The 14,940-nt window shown below is 49.7% G+C and overlaps 1 protein-coding gene across 1 annotated transcript in view; it reads right to left on the minus strand.

Annotated features, from left to right (window-relative positions):
- The window catches only part of TRIM71 (tripartite motif containing 71), a 67,554-nt gene extending 53,031 nt beyond the window's left edge, over positions 1-14,523 (minus strand). The window contains exon 1 of the mRNA XM_082348818.1: positions 13,056-14,523. Within this exon, the coding sequence (XP_082204944.1) occupies positions 13,056-13,925 (870 nt within the window). The 5' untranslated portion in view covers positions 13,926-14,523. The remainder of the gene's footprint in view (positions 1-13,055) is intronic.
- Between the last annotated feature and the right edge of the window lie 417 nt (positions 14,524-14,940).

Genomic DNA, 14,940 nt, shown 5'->3' on the forward strand with positions numbered 1-14,940 from the left:
GCTGCCTGAGGCTGGGGGTCGGAGCATTTGGGGTGATGGGATGCTCTGAACTGAGCATGGTGGTGACTGCACTCTATGCTCTTGTCAAAAGGTGCAGAATTGTACACGAAAAAAAGGTGAATCTTACAATGTGCGTATCTACCTCAACACACAAAAACAAATACCAAAAAATCAAAATAGGAAATCACCAGACTTAGTAAGAAGTGAGGCCTTCCCTCTCAGCCTAAGGTTCTGCAGCACAAACTGCCCCCTGAACTGCAGGACAAAGCCAGGGGGGTGGGGTGGGGGCAGGTCGTCCCAAAGGCCGAGGAGAGGAAGGGGAAGCAGGGAACGGAGCTCCTTCCTGCAGGGCCTAGGCTCCTCCCCTCACTCAAGATTATGACCATAATGGGCTGCACGGGTCTAGCTCACACCAGGGAGGTACCCACGGATGCCCCGGTGCACCAGCCTTTGGGGAAGGCAAGGAGAATCCCCCAACCCCAAACTGGTTGTGTAAGCTCCACAAAGAAAGGGATTCGGGGCTATTTTGCTCACTGCTCTTTCCCCAGGGCCTCCTGCTTTACACCAAATCCAATTTCATAGAAATTCAGGTCTGCTTACCTAGAAATTATCTGCACTTGTTTCATTTTTACTTAAACTGTGTAATTACACAAACAAGTACGAAGAACATACATAAGTCTGGGAACAAAAGCAGCAGCCTCTCTTGGTAAGCACATACATGACTCAGAGAGCTGGAAGCAGGGCGTGGGCTGTCCGTGGCTGGTGCAGCCTGCTGGCAAGTCAACAGCAAGCTGGGTTAGTCGAGACTGGAAACACACTGACAGGAACGGCACTGCTAACTTTGGACACGTTCTGGTCCTCCTTAGCCTGAGGTCTCCCCCCATATTTTCATGAAATTTTCAAATGGAATCAAGCACCAAGTAGTGCTGCCGGAAGGAGTGGCCCAAGTGCGATTCCATCTTCCCAGCTGTGCTGCTTACTGAATTCTTATGGTCTCTCAGCTCGAACCCACCCTCCTGAGTAGACCACATCTCTGCTTTGCCCGATGAATCCCTGTGACTCAGACAATAGGGGATGTGAGGGGGAGAAAGGCTTCGCTCTCTACTGTCCCGCTTCCTGGGTGGTACCCTCAACAGACTTCTTACTCCAGCGTCATGGGCCCCTGGCCAGACCCATAGGTACCCTCCTATGTCTTAACAACTCCAACCTTTTCTCTTCTGATCTCCCAGCCCTTGGGTGGGAGCTGCTTCCCACAGCTGCTACTTCCCAGGTACCCGAGTGCTCTCTCCTTGCACTGCAGCTTCTCAGTTAACTCAAATAACACTAACAATTCTTTACATTAAATGACCTGTTAAAGTAACTAAAGTGGCTCTGGCTCCAGACTGATATTTATTTCTTCTACGTATCAGTAACCACCCCCGCTAAGAAGGATAAAAAAGGAGGGGATCCCTAAAAAACAGAACTACCAAATGACCCAGCAATTCCACTCCTGGGTAGATATTTGGAAAAAATGAAAACGCTAATTCGAAAAGATATGTCCACCCTTATGTTCACAGCAGCACTATTTACAATACCCAAGATACGGAAGCAACCTAAGTGTCTGTCAACAGATGAATGGATAAAGATGTGGAATAAATATACAATGGAATACTACTCAGCCACAAAAAATAATGAAATTTTGCCACTTGTAGCAACTTGGACCTAGAGAATACTATGCTTAGTGAAATAAGTCAGACAAAGACATCCGTTATTCGTGGAATCTAAAATATAAAACAAATGAATAGCAAAACAGAAACAGACTTACAGACATAGAACACAAACTAGGTACTTCCCTGGCCGGTCCAATGGTTAGAGACTCCATGCTTCCACTGCAGGGGGCACAAGTTCGATCCCTGGTGGGGCAACTAAGATCCCTCCCACAGCAGTGAGGCAAAAAAAAAACAACAACAAAAAACACAAACTAGTGGTTACCTGTAGGGAGAGGGAAGTGGGTAGGGGGAAGATAGGGGCATGGGATTAAGAGGTACAAACTACTATGTATAAAATGGATAAGCAACAAGGATATACTGTACAGCAGAGAGAATTATAGCCTTTATTTTGCAATAACTTTTAATGGAATATAACCTAAAATACTGAATCACTATACTATACACCTGAAACTAATATACTATTGTAAATCAACTATCCTTCAATTTAAAAGGGGGTGAGGGGACCCTAACACCTTTCTTGGGGATGCTGAAAGGAAAAATTAGATAAAAGATCAAGACTACACACCCTCCTCTAGAGTCAATCCAATGCAGGCTCCTTGAAACCACTCCTGCCTTTCTTCCATCTTCTACCTAAATCCCACCATTCTCCAAGATTCATCTTAAACTCCTCTCTTTCAACCCAAACTCATCTCCCAGTCAGAACCTCTGTTTAGATGCCACGAGCTTTTAACACTTATTATTTCCTCTGGTAATGTAAATGAGACCACATATAAAGTAGCCACCCAGGAAGGTAAGAATCCCCCTTCCCCCTCAACTACTTTCTTCCAGTTCTGTCTTCCCAGTAGACTAACTGCAAGGCTCCAGCATCCTCAGCAAGGAGCATAATTCCTAGCAGAAAACAGACATTCAAATATTTTGATGACAAATCTTAACACATCAAGTCCTGTCAGCAATGAGAAACCGCCCAAATTATTTCATGGTATCAAATATCGCTTGGCCATCAACCAGGAAGTATTTTTTTAAGAAGGATAAGCAACATATTTAATTTGACGAAGAAGGAATTTTACCCGTTTGGCTGCAACTTGCGGAAAAAATTGAAGCCAAATTTTTTTTTCAGGAGACTCACACAGTTATTTACATGTATATTGAAACAAATTTTTCTAACTCCTTCTTCAAAGCATCTTCGTATAAATCATAACTCCCCTCCACAAATAGGTCTCTAAAACTACTCCTACCATTTCCACCTAAAAGGTTAAGTGACTTGTCCAAGGTCACACAGCTACTTCCGCGTAACACCAGGCTGTGAACCCAGGTCTTCTTACTCTAAAGCTCATGCTCTTGTCTTTACACCAAGAAGCTACAAGCATTTTCCCATTTACTGTTCCCCTTTTAATCCCCCAACTACATAATGTGAGAGAGAACATTTTCAGGGCATTCTGTGGCTTGAAAAGGAAGAGGTCTCCTTTGTTTCTGGCAAAGGGATCATGGCAGCATCACGAGCATATTCTGATTAAACCCAACTTGCATCACCACTGAGAACCAGCAACCTGGCAACATCTTTCACGAATTGGTCCTTAAGTCCACTAACATCAACCAAGGCCAGATCTGGTGTAAGAGCCCCACCAGTGCCAGAGTAGTTGCTCTGAAGTGCTGGGGCCACAGGGCGAGAGTAACTGGGGCAAGGGCGGGTGGGGGTCTCCACTGCCTGAGATCACGGAAGAACAGGCCTATGTTAGAGGTTGGTTGACAGAGAAAGCACCCTTCTCACTTTGATACTGTAGAGATCTACTGAGACAGACATTTGAGACTAATTAAAACTCAAGGCCTCGGACTTCCCTGGTGGCGCAGTGGTGAAGAATCCGCCTGCCGATGCAGGGGACACAGGTTCGAGCCCTGGTCTGGGAAGATCCTACATGCCACGGAGCAACTAAGCCCATGAGCCGCAACTCCTGAGCCTGCGCTCTAGAGCCCGCGAGCCACAACTACTGAAGCCGGCACCCCTGAGAGCCCATGTTCTGCAACGAGAAGCCACCACAATGAGAAGCCCGTGCACCGCAACAAAGAGTAGCCCCTGCTCACAACCAGAGAAAGCCCGCGCGCAGCAACAAAGACCCAACGTAGCCAAATAAATAAATATATAAATATATCAAAAAAAAAAAAAACCAAAAAACTCAAGGCCTCTTCCTTGCTAAATCATTGTTCTGATAATACTTCGCATTAAGTTCATTCTGGAAGAAGTAGTCACGGTAATGACGGTCACACTCACTTTTGCCAAGAGACCATACTGTGGCCCATTTGTAATTACCTGTGTGCTATTTAATTTTCTCCTTAATAACTTAAAAAGACCAAAAACAAGATAAAACACAAGAAGCTAAAGATTCAAGCAAGAAATTTAATATTAAAAATCAGACTTGGGGGACTTCCCTGGTGGCACAGTGGCTAAGACTCCACACCCCCAATGCAGGGGGCCCAGGTTCAATCCCTGGTCAGGGAACCAGATCCCACATGCATGCCACGATTAAAAGTTTGCATGCCACAACTAAGGAGCCCACCTTCCGCAACTAAGACCCCATGCAACCAAATAAATATATATATATATAAAAAAAAAAAAAAATCAGACTTGGGCTTCCCTGGTGGCGCAGCGGTTAAGAATCCGCCTGCCAATGCAGGGGACACGGGTTCAAGCCCTGGTCCAGGAAGTTCCCACATGCCGCAGAGCAACAAAGCCCGTGCGCCACAACTACTGAAGCCCACGTGACTAGAGCCCGTGCTCCGCAATGAAGAGTAGCTCCCGCTCGCCGCAATAGAGAAAGCCTGTGTGCAGCAAGGAAGACCCAACGCGGCCAAAAATAAATTAATTAATTTTTTAAAAAATCAGACTTTTATGGACTAGTTTCAAAAAAAACAATAAATCTGCCAAATATTGTATATATTGTGGGGAGTTCCCTGGTGGTCTAGTGATTAGGATTCCAGGCTTTCACTGCCACAGCCTGGGTTCAATCCCTGGTCGGGGCACTGAGATTCCACAAGCTGCACAGCACAGCCAAAAAAAAATTTTTGTTTTAATTTTTAATTAAAAATTAAAAAAAAAAAAAACTAGCTGTGTGAAAAGAGTGCTAGACTAGACAAGTTCCTGCTTAAGTCATTTCATCACCCCCCAGCCTGTCTCCCCATTTGTAAAGTAGCAGTTTTTCTATGATGATTTAAGGCCTTTCTTGTGATAACTGAAGTTTCCTCTTCAGGAACACCTAAACACACACCTGACAACACCGTGAAATTAAAGCTTATAAAATATTCCAGTCCCTGAAATCAGACTGTTCCCTTGAGCAAGCTGATCCATTTCCCTGAAATGTCATGGTGCCAAAAAAGATCAAGTCTTTAAAGATTAATGGTTGTCAAATACATCATATAAAATGTGAACAGAAACAGTGGCCTTCCATCTCTAAAAAAAAAAAAAAGCTGAGGGCATTGATGTAGCCTCTAAACACAGCTGTGCCCATCTTTTCCCATAGGCTCGGGGAGCCCTATAACCCTAAGATGGTCTAGACCAGAAGTTAAAGTTGAGGTCCAGTTTTTCTAAGGTGAAACAAGTTTTATGCGTGTTTCTCCAGCTCACTTTGCATCACCTGAAAGAATCACTACATCCTTCTGTTTAGATCATAGTAAACTGACAGAAGCCACAATTTCCAACACTGACATTAGTTTTCTTCTACAGCATCCGCTCTAGGGGAAAGAGGGGTGGGGTGGGGAGTCTGCTGCAATACTCAACAGTTTATTAATAAAAGCTATTACAAACAACTAGGTCCTACTGTATAGCACAGAGAACCATATTCAGTATCCCATGATAAACCATAATGGAAAATACATTAAAAAAAGAATATATACATATATATATAACTGAATCACTTGGCTGTACAGCAAAAATTAACACAACGTTGTAAATCAACTATACTTCAATAAAAAAAATTCTTAATTAAAAAAAAAACCTGGGACTTCCGTGGTGGCGCAGTGGTTAAGAATCCGCCTGCCAATGCAGGGGACACGGGTTCGAGCCCTGGTCCGGGAAGATCCCACATGCCATGGAGCAACTAAGCCCGTGCGCCACAACTACTGAAGCCGGTGTGCCTAGAGCCTGTGCTCCGTAACAAGAGAAGCCACTGCAATGAGAAAACTGTGCACCGCAACAAAGAGTAGCCCCTGCTCGACGCAACGAGAGAGAGCCCAACACAGTCAAAGATAAATAAATAAAATAAATTTATAATAAAACAAAACAAAACAAAGCTATTACAAGTGTTTACAATTGGCTTCTACTGTGCTACAGACTCTTTAAATATGTTAACTGGAATCCTTAACACTGCAAAGTGTTACAGATGAGAAAATGAACACAGAGCAAGAAATCTCAACCTAAAACCACACTGCCTAAATGCTTAAGTAAAAATAAAGCTAAAGAAACAGACAGCTTTAATAAGAAATATCACAAAAACATTATCCCAATTCCTACTAAAACTTCCTTTACCATATCCTCTTTTCTGCTCAACACTTACCCAGTACAAGCCTACAGATGATCCTAAGAGAAAGATCTCCCTCTGACATTGATCTCAAAGAGAGGCAGAGGGCACAGAACAATATCTGCGGATGTGGTCTATGTAAACACACCATCATCATGACTGCTGACGCCACCTATTCACAATTCTCATTTTATAAACACCTGTGCTGAAGATGTTCTATCGGATCCATATTTAGCAGCAAAATCTCCATGTGCAGATTTTTTAGTAGAAGAACATCTTTATTAACTATCCCAATTAGTCGAAAACATTAAAGAAGTCTGCAAACTCCACTGGCATTTCAACAAGGCTAGATAGAAGGAAATGGCTGCCCGAACTTTCCAGAAACAACAATAACAACTAAGGATACAGTTGCTGACAGATGTTTGACAGAGGCTGGGCAGGGGGGTTTCCAAAGCCCACTCAGGGACCCTCAAAATTCACAAGATGTGGGAGCCATGAGGGGAGCCCTCAGTCTACACAACTGACCTGACCCACTTCATTGTCTTGTGCACACTGCTCGGTTTCATTCAAATCCCATTAATATTAAAAAAAAAAAAAAAAATCCCATTAACGATGACAATATGTGCAATTTTGCACAAGCCTGTTGGATAAACAATCACAATCAAGAAAAGCCTGTCAGATAATAATCACAATCAAGAATTGCACCCTTGGGCTTCCCTGGTGGTGCAGTGGTTGAGAATCCGCCTGCCAATGCAGGGGACACGGGTTCGAGCCCTGGTCTGGGAAGATCCCACATGCCGCAGAACAACTGGGCCCGTGAACCACAATTACTGAGCCTGCGCGTCTGGAGCCTATGCTCCGCAACAAGAGAGGCTGCGATAGTGAGAGGCCCGCGCACCGCGATGAAGAGTGGCCCCCGCTCGCCGCAACTAGAGAAAGCCCTGGCACAGAAACGAAGACCCAACACAGCCAAAAATAAATTAATTAATTAATTAATTAAAAAAAAAAAAAGATAACTTCTTTAAAAAAAAAAAAAGAATTGCACCCTTGGGACTTCCCTGGTGGCGCAGTGGTTAAGAATCCGCTTGCCAATGCAGGGGACACGGGTTCGAGCCCTGGTCCGGGAAGATCCCACATGCCATGGAGCAACTAAGCCCGTGCGCCACAACTACTGAGCCTGCGCTCTAGAGCCCGCGAGCCACAACTACTGAGGCCTCATGACACAACTACTGAAGCCCATGCACCTAGAGCCCATGCTTGCAACAAGAGAAGCCACTGCAATGAGAAGCCCACGCACCGCAACAGAGTAGCCCCCGCTCACCACAACTAAAAAAAGCCCACTCGCAGCAAGGAAGACCCAACGCAGCCAAAAATAAATAAATTAATTAATTTTTAAAAATTGGCCTGATGTCTTCGGATTAAATATGAATCTCTCAAAATTTCAGTTGGGTGTTAGTGAGGAGATTAAACCCAGGCATTAGGGGTCTTCACCTATTTGATTCCACTATACCTTCAAAGCCAACTGTAAGCCAACTATCTAAAACATGAAGGAAACTGGAGATGCAATCTGAAGAGGCAAAGAAACGCTGGAATAGGGTTTAAGCCAAAGTTTCAGATGTAAATTGCCCACGCTCATCCCCCCCACCCCTCCCAATTTTTCTGTTAACAAGCCAGGGTCTTGTCAATCAAAACAGTCAATCTGGTTTCAGTCAACTAGGTTTGTGGGTACAGACAAAACCTCAAAGGGAGAGGAATAATTTAGTATTGAAGAAGCAGGAGGTCACATCAACTGAAGAGGAAAGATGGCTCAAGCCTCCTCCTGCAAGTCACAAAGCTTGAAAAGTCAAAGAACGAGGAACAGAGTGGGCTGCAGTGGTGGCATCTTTTGCTCCCTTTAGGCAACTGTAATTCTTTATCAGTATTCTTCCCCTCTCTTCCAAAATAAGAGAGATGGCACAACAGCCTTAGTGAGTCAAGCCTTCAACTCTTTGTCAGTGTTATGGGGAAAAGGAGGAGGAAACACTACTTTGAAACTGCCTGCATGGTAGAATTCTTCTCAACCTTTCGCTTAAGTGTCATGAAGAATGACATCAAAATGGTCCTTTATTAGCTAGGAATGAATACATCTGAAATAAACCTTGCCCTGTGTGAGGAGCTGGCGAGTAAGCAACCCATGTGACTTCAGTTAGCACCAAAGGAAATAAAATTTGGAGGGGATTAAATTTCAGAGCTATATAGAATTATCAAGTAAATTAAAATTCCTCATAATCAGAAAAACTTATAAAACCCTTTCTTCTGGCAAACTACCTCAACAACAAAAGCATTTGAACCATTTCACCTCCTCATTTAAGGCTTCCTCCAAAACTAACTCCCTCTCTATATATACACAGAATTTTTTAAATGAAAACATAAAAAGCCAAACAGTTGTGCTCAAAATTTTACATGTTAGGAGAAATTAGAAAACTACACATTTTAATGTTAGTTTTAGTGACCTGAAATATGTTTTAAAATTACATGTGTGTGCATTTTCTTCTTCTTTTTTTTTTAATTGGCTGTGCCTCGCAGCTTGTGGGATCTTAGTTTCCCAACCAGGGATTGAATCTGGGCCCTCAACAGTGAGAGCATGGAGTCCTAACCACTGGACTGCCAGGGAATTCCCCATTCATCAAGCATTGTCTTAATTCAACAGATTTCAACCTACAAATATCCACCTGCTGAACTAGATTCAAAGCAGGAACCTCCAATTGTTTCCAAGGTAAGGAAGGTCTGGTTTTCTGGTGACTAGGTGAGACGTGTGTGCTATGCAGACACACATCTACCTAGTCCTATAGAACGGGTTGAAGATGGGGCACAGAAACAACTAGAATGCACATTTCTACTCACTTTTTCTCTCTTGTCCTTAAAAAAAAAAAGCCTCTTGCTATAAATTTTACAATGTACAAAACACACACATATTATTTTAAAACATACACTGAGTATGCATGCCTGAAAAAGCTTAGACTCTGGGAATGCAAAATAAAATACGTTGGTGCCAATACTGGTACAATCAGCATTTACAGGAGCTTATTCAAAATAAGATACAGGAATTCATTCCATAACCAATTATTTCAGGCAGCAAACCGTCTTCCTCAAAGTGGTTTGAGGCTGATTTTTTGAGAGTGGTTTCCTGGGGAAAGATAGTCCCCCCACAAAACTAGGATAGCTCAATACTTAGGGTCACACTGCATTGGCATTCTAGAACCTATATTTCCAGGGAGTGAAAATAAATTGCATCAGCACCTACACCCCATTTTCCATCCAGGAGACTCAGGAAAATCCACCCTCACCCCCGCCTTCATAACGGGGAACAATACTGCCATCCTCGAGCTACAATCTATCCCTCGGTTCAAGATGGCAACTGGGTCACCACCGCCCCCCCCCACAGTGACAGGGCCTTTCCCGGGGACAGGAACAGGCTCAGACCCCACTCGGCTTCTCGCCATTTACAGAATCCTACCGCCCGAGCTCTGAACACACTCACACACCCTTTCAGCTTCCAGTGTCGCCTCCAAAGCAGCCAAGGGCTCACATCCCACGTGCAATTAACACATTAAAAGGCACCTCGTGAAGGTGGGAGCAGCGCGCTCCAGTCCCACTCAACTCCCTAACTCTCCCCCCCAGATAAGTGCAGACCCCGTCTCGGCCCCGCCGCCTCCCGCTCGCCGAGGCGGGCTCCGGGCCGGCCGGGCTGGGGCTGGCCCACCGCCGCGGCGCCTCCGCCCGCGTCTCCCAGGCCCCGCGGGAGGCGCGCGGCCAGCGGTCAGTAGCGCGGGCCCCCAATTCCCGGCCTGGTCTCGGCGCCTGCAGGCCTTTCGGACTGACCACCAAGGCGAAAACCCCAAACTCTGTTTTTTAAATGGACCAAATACAGAGTGGGAGCAAACAACCCTCATCATTCCGTTGGAAAACCCAGCTCCCTCCTTTTAGATTTTAAAATTAAGTTTTAAACCAGTGCTCAGAACACCACCTTGTCAGTCCTGAGGGGCCGTTTCCGGGGGGGGGTGCGGGGAATGCTTAAGGAAAGCAGTCTGGGAAGAGACCCTACCGGCTGCTTCCCGCACCCCTAGGTGGCCGTCGGAGGCACCCTCCTTAAAATTAAAGGGGAAGAGTCAGGCGTCGGGGCCCTCTTCCCAAGGTCAGGTGGCATTAGTCACCATCAGGCAAGGGCGCCCTGAATTATTTAATGGAGCCTGTTGACCCGGGAGGCAACTCAGTAAAGGAGCACGTTTCAAAAACTGAAGTACACTGTACCTACTGTAAAACACATGGATTTAGGCATCCAGTCCGTCACAATCAAATAGAGGACAGGACGATCGTCCTCCACAGTGCCTTCAGTCTCCTTTTCCCAATCCGAAGAATGGTTTTTTAAAGGAACAATATTACTAAACTGTGAAGGATCACTCCCTTGGAAGGAAACGAAGAATTTAGGCCCTGGGTGGGATCCCCTCTGTGAACCTGGTGCTTTCCCTCCCAACACTTGACTTCTCCATTCACAGCATTGGTCTGTCCCTTTAAACTTAAATTCCCTAACATTCCAAAACCAGGAACGATTAAAGAGATCTAACAACTGTTTTCCAAGTTTTCTTCTTTTAATGAAAAACCAAGAAGGGGAAGTAGAATTTTGCTCAAAACTGAGCAAATGTCATGTTTTAAAAGGATAGTTGGTCTAACAGTGTAATATCTTAGTGCCTTTGCCCAACAACTTCAACCTAGTATTGCACACGTTAAAAATAAATCTAAATGTTCAGGGCATCCAGGTACCTCCCAGGGTGGGGGGAGCGACACTTCACACGCTCCCATACCTTTTGAATGGTTTAATAATTTAAAAAGTGTATAAACCTTTTACAAGTCTGGCAACACTGAGCATCTACTGTTTTAACCCAAATAAAACGTATGTGGATCTTTAACTGGGAATATAAATAAAACCTGACATTTAAACTCAACTGCTGGGAGGGAGGGTTCAATCAACGCCCCTGCCAGGTGGGAAACTGTGGCGGATTCAAGGCGCCCTCTCCCTCCCCCCCCCTTCCCCTCCCCCTCGACGCTAATCTTCCCGGCGAATTGGCTCCCTCTTTCCATTCCCGGGATTCGGATCGGTATTTAACTCAATCCATTTTTGAAAGAACCTACTAGAAACATTCAGCCATGAATGTGGGAAAACTTTAAAGATGAGTCCATTCAAAGCTTAAAAAAGGAAGGAAAAGAATAGCTGCCCCTTAGGCTTCATACCGAGAAAGAAACTTTTAAAATGAGGCGTCCACAACAAGTAGATTAGAATTTCAACTTTTTTCCAATAGGAGAAGCCGGCTTAAGGCCAGCAGGCAATAGCTCCGCCCTCCTCCCCAAATAACAGGTTAGGCGTGGAAAAGGCTGCGCTCGGCAAGCCTCAGCCGCGTTCGGAACCAGCACGCCCACTCCACCTAACACGCAGCCAACTCGCACCAGGAGCCATCTCCTGCCCGCGTCCAAGGCAAGACTAGCACCAAGTCTCACCAAGGGGCTACAGGTAGATCGCATTAAGTCACCGACCCTCTCAGCAGAGGCTGCGCCTCAAAACTTCTGGCCCCTTCCTCCAGTGGGTTCGGGTGAGTGGAAGGTGGCACAAGATGTGAAAAATAAGCAAGAAAGGTTTATTCAACAAACAGCCAATAGAGCCAAACAAGCTCAAAGGCTGCAGTGCAGCCCTCGGACTCTGCGCACCCGGTTCGAGCCGCGTGCAGCTTGGGTCGGCTTGTTTTCCATGAGAAGTCGAGCCCCAGGTTGAACGGGGTGGGGACACCTCCCAACCAGGGAAACCGGTTCCCGTAGAGATCGAAGCCGGGGCAGGCGGGGGCGGCCCAAGGACTTCCAGCTGGGTGAGGGCAATGGGCAAGGCCCCCCGATTCCGCTGCTCCCGGTGCAGCGGTGGGCCCACGAGGCCGAAGGGCGATTCCATACGAGGGAGGTTCAGGGGCCAGAACACGCTTTTTCCACCGTGCGGGAACAGAACCACGGAAGGCTGTTCTTACTCCACACAAGGAGGCAACGACTGCTACGGTGTCCCAACAAAAAGCACAGTCCTCCCCTCACAAGCGCGCACGTGGAAACCAGGTCTACACGCGCAAGCGCACCCCACACTCACCCACACGACCATCTCCTCCTGGCTCATGCCCTACTTAAAAGCAACAATCGATGAGTTTTACAAACAAAAACAAGGTTGGGAAAAAAAGCTAAAGGAGAGCCCTCAGCATGCTGGGAGGCCTCTGGTGTGCCCGCACAAGGAGACCACGTCTACACACACACACACGTTTCCATCTCGTGTCTTACTTAAAACAATAGCCTGCACGCTTTGTCAAACAGGAATGAGGAAACCAAAGTCCCTAAAGAAGAGGGGGTGTCTCGAACCTCGGGAACCGTCGGAGGACAGAGGAGGGACCCTCGCACACGAAGACCAGGTCTACACAGTCGCACACAACTACCTCTTCCCAGCTCATGCCTAACTGGAGACAGCAGCTGCCACATTTTGCCGCACAAAAAATTAGATATGGAAGCGGGGGACTCTGCGTTTTGGGACCCCTCGCAGCCCGCACACAGAGGCCAGGTCTTCTCCACACACACTTCCCAGGTCAGGATCTGCTTGGGGCAGCGACTGCCGCGTAGCCAAAAGAAAAACGAGAAATCCGGAAGGGAGAGAACACCCTCCCCTTGCTCGGGGACCTGCCCGGATGCCCGCGCGAGCACCCACGCGGCTCCCCGGGTGCCAGACCCGCGCCCCACGCCGCCCGGCCGCAGCCCCCGCGGGAGCGGCCCCCGAACTCACCTCGTCGTCGTGGTGCTGGCAGAAGCCGAGGCGCTCGGGGAAGACCGAAAGGATGGAGAAGGGCGCGCCGGGGAAGGTCGGCCCGAGCCCGAGCTGCTGCGCCGCGGCGGCGGCGGCGGCGGCGGCGGCTGTGGGGCCGGGCGGGCCGCGCTCGATGTAGTGGTCCTTGGTGAGGCGCACGCGCTGGTGCGCGCGGACGCAGTTGTCACACAGGTGCTCCTGGCAGTCGAGGCAGCGCGACGAGGCCGCGTTGCCCTCGTCGCAGGAGCTGCAGCCGTGAGGCCGGCGCAGCAGCAGCGCCGACGGGGAGGCCGCAGGGCCGCCGGGCGCTGAGCGGGGCGGCGCGGGCGGCGGCGGCGCTGGCGGGAGCGGCGGCGGCGCCGAGGCAGAAGCGCGCGGATGCGCGTGGTGCGCGTGGTGCCGGTGGTTGCTGTGGCCGCCCGCGCCGGCCGCGGCGCCGGCCCGCCCGTTCTTGGGCGGCGGCTCGTCGGCCGTGGCCACCACGGCGTCGAGCAGGTTACTGAGCAGGAAGGCGGACGAGGGCAGCGCGTCCATGCCCGCCGCCTCGGCCAGCACGACCTTCTGGTCGCACACAGGGCAGCGCAGCTTGAGCGGCTCTCCCGGCGCGCCGCCGCCCGCCGCCGGCAGCCGGTGCGCCTCGAGGCACGGGCGGCAGAAGGCGTGCAGGCAGGGCAGGACGTGCAGGCGGCGCGCCGCAGCCCCGGGGCCCCCGCCGCCGCCCCCCGACGACGTGGACGTCTGCGAGGACGACGACGACGCCGACGAGTTGGAGGAGAGCGGCGCCGGCGAGCCGCACATCTCCTTGCACAGCAGGCAGATCTGGAAGTCGGTCTCGGAGAACGAAGCCATTTGCAACCAAGCCCGGAGGAGGGAGGAGACCAGAGAGGAAGAGGAGGAGGAGAGGAGAGCGCGGACGAGGTGGGTGGGGGAGCCGCCGACTCACTCAGAAAAAGGCATCAATTAGGCCTGCGATCCAGGAGCCGGCACCAGAGCGGCGCGGCCCGCTCGGCCTCGCCGCGTCCGGCCCGCGCGCTGCCACCCCCGACGCTGCGGGCATTAAATGCCACTCTCCGGAGGCGACACAGATTCCTCCCGGAAAAGGACGCGGGGGCCGCGTTCTTTCCCGAAGCGGGAGCGCCGGAACAAGTCCCGACACGCGAGGGGCGAGCGGGGGCAGGGAGGTCAGAGGACTCCCTGGAGCAGCTGTAGCTTAGCTTCTCGCCAGCCGAGGGGAGTACCCCCAAGTCGAGTCTGCTGTGCAATCCCAGTCCCGGCGGGAGAAGCAGAATTTGGTTCGACGAGTATTTGGTGCGTGGCTTTTCTTTAAACGGATTTAGTCTCTTCTTGGGACAGGAAGGCTCCCCAAACTAGTAAAGGCGGGAGCGGCGCGACGCCGAGCCCGTGTCCCCCCGCGCGACGCCGACCGCCCCGCCGCATGACGCGGCGGCCAGGGGCTCCTGGGTGGCCCGGCGTGCGGCGCTCCGGGCTTGCGCACGGCCCGGCGCGGCCTCCCTGCAGGGCAGTCGGCCCCGCCGCAGCTGCAGCTAGTGGGAGCCCGCTGCGGCCGCACGCGTGTAGTACGCACGCGCGCCCCACGCGCCTCGAGTCTCCCGCGCGCCCGCCGAGCCCGGCCGCGCTGCCGGCGCTTAACACGCACGCGCGCCCCACGCGGCCCTGGGCCCTCTTGCCCCCGCCTCGCCGGGCCTGGGCGCCTCCAGCGAGCTCCTTCTCCGGTTTAGCCGCGCCGTAACGCGGGACCACAGGTCCCCGCGGGCCGTCGTGAATTATTCATCGGCAGGAAGATATTAGATGTACCCGCTGCCCGCTCCGCGCGAGCCGTCGTGCAATGCTATCCGAGCTCCGC

The sequence above is a fragment of the Balaenoptera borealis genome, assembly GCF_965194805.1.
Source record: "Balaenoptera borealis genome assembly, chromosome: 12".
NCBI classification, from domain to species: Eukaryota; Metazoa; Chordata; class Mammalia; order Artiodactyla; family Balaenopteridae; genus Balaenoptera; species Balaenoptera borealis.